The sequence below is a fragment of the Nicotiana tabacum genome, chromosome 12, assembly GCF_000715075.1.
Source record: "Nicotiana tabacum cultivar K326 chromosome 12, ASM71507v2, whole genome shotgun sequence".
Classification (NCBI taxonomy): domain Eukaryota; kingdom Viridiplantae; phylum Streptophyta; class Magnoliopsida; order Solanales; family Solanaceae; genus Nicotiana; species Nicotiana tabacum.
Genome location: NC_134091.1, coordinates 10,763,360 through 10,771,387, shown reverse-complemented (window position 1 = coordinate 10,771,387; position 8,028 = coordinate 10,763,360). Strand labels below are relative to the sequence as shown.

Genomic DNA, 8,028 nt, shown 5'->3' with positions numbered 1-8,028 from the left:
CCGGTCTTCCTTGGCAATAGTTTTGTTTCTGATATCTGCCTTGATGAGTGGGAGAGGTAGCCGAATTAGGATATCACTACGGACAAGGGCTGCGTAGGAAATAACGATCATACTAACTGCACTACCATGAATATCCTTCGTCCCTTATCTCCTCGTCTTCGAGGAAGGGTCTTTTCCCTTCTCATTTTTTTTGGTGTTCTTGGCTTCGCTTCTTTATTACTACAATCTTTTGGTCTAAATTTTGATATCTTATTGGGATCAATATGTGCAAACACACACGTCTAAATATGAAGAAAAAAAAAAACTTATCTCAAATTGATCCTGATTAAATCATCAATTTAAGTAAGAACTATTAACAATATATATTAATTAACAATGATTAAATGAATATATTGTAAAATAAAATATATTTTATACATCCATTGTTTTTTGGGTATACTACAATTGGTAAATAATTGTAGTATGGATATAATGCAGATCGCCCTTAACAGTTTTGAAGGCGAAGTATGAAATATCCATAAGACCCGCTGCAGAAGGAGGGGATCAGAGACTTGGTGCGCTTATCACGCCTCAACCATGGCAATGTGCTCTTTAAAGTGATTGTCCCACCTTTCTTTTTGAATTGGAGATCATCCCAATGAATTTTTAAACTTTATCTTCGCCGCTCAACAAAGGAAAAGAATGAATTCATTACAAAATTTGCCAAGTTCACCTCATAGACGATACGCTAGCAAAAGGAAAAAAGAAAAAGAAAAAGATATCATTTTGCTTTTGGAAGATTATCTATTTTCGTTCTTCTGCTTCCATTTCTTGCCAAAGGATAATTGAGGATGAAAAGAGTGCAAATAGTCTGACCAGATTCAGAGTTCAATTCCTTTGTCAATAAAAAATTCTTTTTAATGATTATTCACTTTTATACTCTATGTAAGTATAGTAGCATCATATTTTCTTCATGATAATGCAAAAAAAAAAAAAAAAAAAAAAGTCAAAAACAAGAAAATATATTCTTCAAGTTATATTAAAACTTTATGATTAGTCAAAAAATGTAAACCAAAACCTAGGTAATTTAATTGTCACTAATGCTTGTTATAAAACTAAAGTTAATTATTGCACTTGGTGCATGTACTATGCACACACAAAATTTTAGGCTCTGGCCTTTTGTGCATTCATAAAGATTCTTATGGATACTACTGGAAATAGTGCACATAAAAATCCAATTTCAACGCACTTACCGTCTGCACATTTTTTGTTCAGATTGTGTCACTTCTCTCAGTTGCCAAAAGGAGCTGGTTACTGGTATAAGCTCGGCATTTCTGCTATTTTCCTTTTACTTTTTAGGCTGTCAATTATATTCTGAACATCGTAAATCACAAAAGGTTTGTGGACAAAGTTCAACCACCGTTTGGTAAAAACAATATCGACCTTAATTTGAAATTTGGAATTAACCTACAGAAGTTTATTGTCATTATATCAGCTGGCAACCTTCCTTGGAACTCATAAGCACCCCGTGACCTATCTTTGACACTCGTGAGGATTATCCAAATTTATTGTCCTTATTCTGTAGTCAGTATTAGTAGTTTTTTTTTAATAATTACCACTAAAGAGATGTGGTAATTTGATTAGAAATCTCGAGTTCGAGCGGCCTTCTTTTGTGGAGTATACCAAACCTTCGTAGTAGACTTTTTTATGGCGCAGAGTCCGAAGTAGTCTGACCAGTATTGAACGATTGTAGCAAAAGGAAAAAGATTGTTGTTCAACTAGCAATTCGGGTTATAAAGCAGAAGGCGATTTCGGATCCAGGACTCGAACCCGAGATCTGTGATTAAAGATGAAGGAGCACTACCACTCCACCACGATTCTTGTTAGTTGCTTGCTTGATGATTGCTTCTCACGAGGATTATCAAATTCTATTATAAAAAATAAATGAGACAATGAAATTAAATATGATAATCAGAAGATAACATGTTCTTTTAACATTTCGTAGTTTATTATTTCCACTTTCTCGATCTGGAAATTTGAAGCATGTATCAAGGATTTGGTTTCGCTCCATTAAGATCCCAGTTCCCAAATTAAGAAACGGGGAACAATATTACAATATTAGTCCTTTAATCAATATAATATAATGAAGGTCAAACAGTCAAAATAAGTGGTGGTCAAAAGTTCACTTCATTATATATACAACTGAAGAAGCTTTAAATTTGAGATATATTTGAAAAGAACCGTGTTTAGATTGTTTTTTTGCGGAAGAATATATGTCTTCAAAGAACATTTATATTAATTGTTTTGAAAATCTACTGAGAAATTACCGTCTAAACTCACCAAAATAATAAATTTGACCCTTGTACTCGGAAAGGTCTATTGTCTCAGTATTTGGTCAACTATTCTGAGAACTTTTCCTAAACTAAATGGACATTAACTTAGTATATCCGTGATTTGTGTGATAATTTGTTTAGTTAAATTTTAGTTTTTTTTTTCTTGCCGTGATTTTTGGCCAAAGCATTGACGCATGGGATGATTAATTGTTAACCTACCAAACTTTTCCATACTTTCTACTATCGTGGGTGTGTAAGATTAACTTGCCCCAAAATCTTTTGATTATTTGGGTAATAAATGAAAGAATCATGACTTCTAGTAATTCTCTTTTTGAATACCAAACTTCTACCTAAAATACAAAAACACCTTTAGCAAGATAACAAAAAAGAACTCAAGATTTTGATTCCAAAATTGAACCCCAATTTTATCATTCTTGGACAGAATCAAGTAGTTTGATAGAGTAGAGTAATGCTCGAGCAGAATTTAAAGTGGAAACTTTGGTTTGACATGACCTTGTAGTCCAACGGCTACAAATCCATTTATAAAAATCTTTTTATTTTTTCCCCTTCCCCTTTCCCTCTATTTTGCCGGCTTACCTCAAATTAAAATAAATTTTAAAAGAAAGAAAAGAACAAGAAAAAAAAAGAGAAAAATATTAATCTTGATCATTAAAAAAAGTAGTCGGTGCACTAAGCTCCCACTATGCGCGAGGTTCGAGGAAGAACCGGACCACAAGTGTCTATCGTACGCAGTCTTACCCTGCATTTTTGCAAGAGATCGTTTTCACTGTTCGAACTTGTGACCTCCTGATCAAATGATAGCAACTTTATTGGTTACTATCAACTTTACCGGTTAATGTTGATCATCATGATATGGAATTGAGCCAACAACAACAAGAAGCATTATGAAATGGTACGCTATGCCTTCATTTCAATGAATAGGATGAGATATTTTGAAAGCTATTATTATTATTATTATTAATGAGAACATAGGTCCTTCGTAGGTTTTATAGCACGGCTTACCATTTTTGGTACTGTGAAAATCTATTTTACCATTTATGAGAAGAAACTATTTTGTAAAGAACACGGAAAAAAATGGAAGTCAAATATCATTATTGTCCACAACATTTATGATTGTAACGTGCAAGTAGAAACTGTTCTTTACTAGTAACATTTTCTATGTCATTTCGGTCCAACTTTTATACCCATTACACTATTTCTATACTTTTATTTACATAGCATAATAATCCCAGGAAAAAGACCCTCATAATTTGTGAAACTAAATAAACTAACAATTCTAATTTTTTAACTTTCACTAATAATGAAGTAAAGAATATAGATTAAAGATATCTTAGTGAAGAGTGTAAATTAAGAAAATAAAAATGGGACCAATGGTCAAGGAACCGCATAAATTGGACAAGTATATGAACAGCCTGAAATTAACTTTTATGGACTTTTCCTTCTCTGTTTGAAACTGATCATTTTAAGTTCTTTCCTTGTGTCACTAGAGAGAGAAAACGAGAGACATAATCTTATATTTTCTTATATTAATTTAGGAAGATGAAGCTATGGGGTATTTTTTTCTTGTTCCTCTACTTGTTTTTACATGTTAGAGCAGCTGTAATAAGGGATGGATTTATAACAACAAAAGATGTGCATTTCATGTTAAATGACAGCCCATTTTATGCAAATGGATTCAATGCTTATTGGCTTATGTATATTGCCTCTGATTCATCCCAAAGAGACAAAGTTTCTTCTGCTTTTCAAGAAGCTGCAAACCATGGCCTTACTGTTGGAAGAACTTGGGCTTTTAGTGATGGTGGATATTCACCTCTTCAATACTATCCTGGATCCTATAATGAAAAAATGTTTCAGGTTTTTTTTCCCTCTTTTATTTTCCTAATATTTTGTATGAGAATTTCTTGGTTTTTTATTTTAGCCCGCAAGGGTTGGGTGATCGGTGGTTTCCACAAGGGAGACCCGGGATCGATTCCCTTTACCAGCACCTTCCTCAATCAGAGCTCGTCATACCAGGTTTGCCTAGTATAATTTATATTTTCTGTGTGGTATGCGAGCTATTACGCACAAAGCAGGTTATCCAGTGCACATCCGAAGGGCAGCGGCCGCAGTTTCCCAGGAATTTTCCAAAATAAAAACTTGGTTTTGGGCATTAAGAATATTGTGCAAATTCAAGATTTAAAATTTGATGGTTCTAAGTACGTAAATTTACATACTTTTGAAGTTATGAGTTCATAATCTAATATCTATTGAAATTTTGTGATTTTTTCACATATAAATTTATGAACCAAATACTAAGTTCAGTTGAACCGTACGACAGAAGCTCCATGTGCCACGGGCTGTAATTTTGTGTTATTCTCTGAATTAATGAGGTCTGGTATTATATTTTTGATTGTTGGAAGGGTTTGGATTTTGCCATATCTGAAGCTGGAAAGAATGGGATGAAGCTAATCTTGAGCTTGGCTAACAACTATAAGGATTTTGGAGGAAGGAAACAATATGTGGAATGGGCAAAAAGTCAGGGTGAATCTTTACAATCAGAGGATGATTTCTTTTCAAACAATGTTGTTAAGGGCTACTTCAAAAACCACATTAAGGTACAGTATGCAAATTTAGCCGTGTTTTGACTCATTCACAATGTACATTTTTTTCATTATTAGTTTAATTTAATCTGTTAAAGTGAGTTGTCTGTTTTATTGACATATGTACATATATAGTTTGAGTTTAATTTGAGACCCTGGGTGCATGTACACCCTGGCTCCATCAGACCCTAGTTAAGAGTTTTAATTTCTGTACATGTAACAACATATTGTTTTTTGATTAACCAAAGTTAATGTTAGAAGTACAAAAAATATGGGGTTTTTTTAATCAATATTATTTGTTGATTATACTGTGTTGTGTATGTTGTTGTTGTTATTTGTTCTTTTTCAATAATAATGTTTGTTAATAAAATAGGCAGTTTTAACAAGAAGAAACAGCATAACTGGAGTTGCATACAAGGATGATCCTACAATAATGGCTTGGGAGCTTATGAATGAGCCCAGGTGTCCTTCAGATCCATCAGGAATTACTATCCAGGTAATAACACTTCTTTCTTCTTTTTTGCTTTAGAAAATTACCATATTTTAAAATCCCAACTTTCTTTTTTTTGCCTAAATATTCACATAATCTCCTATGTTAGAGATAATTCACAGATAAGTTTTTTATTAATAAGGTGAAGGAGAAAATGATGAATGCACTGAGTAATTTACTGAAAGATTCAACATTAACTATTATTATATCTGTATTGTCCATCCACATAGTAATTACAAAGATAACTTCATGCCAAAAGCAAGTGTTATTTTCAGCCTCTCATTATGGCAGTTAGAAGTTGGTAAACTTTAGTGGAAAGTCCTGTTTTTCTTGTGATAGCGTAGTAGGATTAGGCACTGAATCCCTACCTATTTGGCCTCTCTCTGAATTAGGTAGTGAAATTATTTTTCCACATATAGTAGTACACCATCTTTTGTCACAATGTGCTTGACTTGGGGTAAGTTTTAAAGATTTTTAACTACATATATAGTTCGAGACAAGTATCCAAGGGGTTCAAATTCTAGTGGAGACAAAAAAAACTCTTAAGTAATTTTTCTTTATTTGTTCATGTCTTGGCGAATACAGTTACCCGGTACTTTTATTGTTGGGAGGTAGTAAATATCCTGTGAAATTGATTGAGGTGCACGCAAGCTAACACTGATACCATACTTTACTGTTGCATGTGTAGATCTACCTCAGGGGCATATTACAATGTGGTTGCGACTTGGCAGCTGTAATATAGGATGCAATGTTTAGTACTAATTTCCATGATTAAGACTGAAACTAAATCAATCAGTTGTACTTGTTTTACAGACTTGGATTACAGAAATGGCTTCATACATTAAATCCATCGACAGTAATCACCTAGTAGAAGCTGGACTAGAAGGATTTTATGGACATTCAGATGCTCAGAAGCAGCAATATAATCCAAACTTTCTTGTTGGAACCGATTTCATTGCGAATAATCAAATTCCAGAAATTGATTTTGCCACTGTTCACTCATACCCTGATCAATGGTATTTATCCAAATAGCCTCTCTCTTATCTTTTCATTTTTTACATTGTTCAGTATGACGAAAGTCATTTTCCATAAAAAGTGGAAAATAAAAGGAAGCAGCCCGGTCCACTAAGCTCCCGTTATGCGTGGGGTTCGGAGAAGTATTACAAGGGTCTATTGTACGTAACCTGTATTTCTGCAAGAGACTGTATTCACAGCTCGAACTCGTGACCTCCTGGTAACAACTTTACCAGTTACGCCAAGGATGATCACAGAAATATATTTTCTGGAAAATAACTTATGTCATACGAAATACTTTACAAGTTACATGATATTTCATGTAGGTTGACTGGTCAAGATGGTGAAGCCCAACTTAATTTCCTGAATGATTGGCTCAACGTGCATATTCAAGATGCTCAATCCATTCTCAAGAAACCTCTTATATTTGCTGAGTTTGGTAAAACATACAAAGGTGCTGGTTTTACAGCTGAACAAAGAGACATAGTCTTCAACACAGTTTATTCCAGTATATATTGGTCAGCTAAAGGTGGAGGCGCGGCGGCCGGCGGCTTATTCTGGCAACTTTTAGCTGAAGGAATGGATTCATATAGAGATGGATATGAGATTATTTTCAGTGAGAGTCCCTCTGTTTCTGAAATAATACTGCAGCAGTCCCAAAGGCTAAATAAGATTAGAAAAATGTATGCAAGGCTAGTGAATATAGAGAAGTGGAAGAGAGCAAGGGACACGATTAATCATGGAAATTGAATAGAGTAGAATTTAAATTATCAAAATGCTAACACCTGAGAAACATTGGAGTGGACTCTGAATTATCTTAGAGATGGTTAATATCAGTCCAAGAAGTAGATTTTAGCCTTAAGTTAGACGTGAAAAAAAGAAGAAGTTACATCATGTTTTTTAGCAAACTGTTTAATATGAGAGCCAGTATTCTAGTGCTTTGTTATGGCTAAAAATATATTTATATTCAGACCTTCAATGTATAATAGGTTAAAATATATTGATTGTTATAAATATATTATATTATGGATGTTTATTTAGTACTCTATTGTAAATAAATTTTCTGAAGAAGCTTATTCATATGGGACTCCGATGTAAATATGTTAATCTATTTAGTACTCTATTGGAAATAAGTCTCGTGAAGAAGTTTATCTTTTCGGTATTTCGTTATGGATAAATATTACTTTCGGTAGAAGATTATCTATATCTAGTACAATGAGCTTATCCTTTCGGTACTCCGTTATGGATAAATATTACCACTGGTAGAAGATTATCTATATCTGGTACAATAGCAGCTTACAAGCAGCTTAGAGTAGCAGCTTGCAAACAGTTTACACAACAGCTTACAGGCAGCTTGCAATAGCAGCTTACACAGCACACTACTAGAAAATGGATATTTTCCGATTGCCAAAACGGTCGGAATTCGGTCAGAAAAAGTTAATTTCCGACTACATTGCGACTGAATTACCGTGGTCGCAAAATAGCTGGTCTGAAATAGTTTGCGACCGACTCGGTCCGTAATTTGCGACTACCGCAGTCGAAAAGACAAAAAAGAAAAATTCAGTTTATTATGCACATCAGTTTGAAGTTGAATAAAAATATCAATCTCCCT

At 33.8% G+C, this 8,028-nt stretch overlaps 1 protein-coding gene across 1 annotated transcript; it reads left to right on the top strand.

Annotated features, from left to right (window-relative positions):
- Nucleotides 1-3,746: 3,746 nt before the first annotated feature.
- Nucleotides 3,747-7,452, top strand: LOC107811515 (mannan endo-1,4-beta-mannosidase 7). Its single transcript, XM_016636461.2, has 5 exons — nt 3,747-4,187; nt 4,733-4,927; nt 5,286-5,408; nt 6,216-6,418; nt 6,743-7,452. Exons 1-5 carry the CDS (start codon nt 3,873-3,875, stop codon nt 7,164-7,166), a joined length of 1,260 nt encoding a protein of 419 aa, XP_016491947.1. The 5' UTR covers nt 3,747-3,872; the 3' UTR covers nt 7,167-7,452.
- Nucleotides 7,453-8,028: the final 576 nt, after the last annotated feature.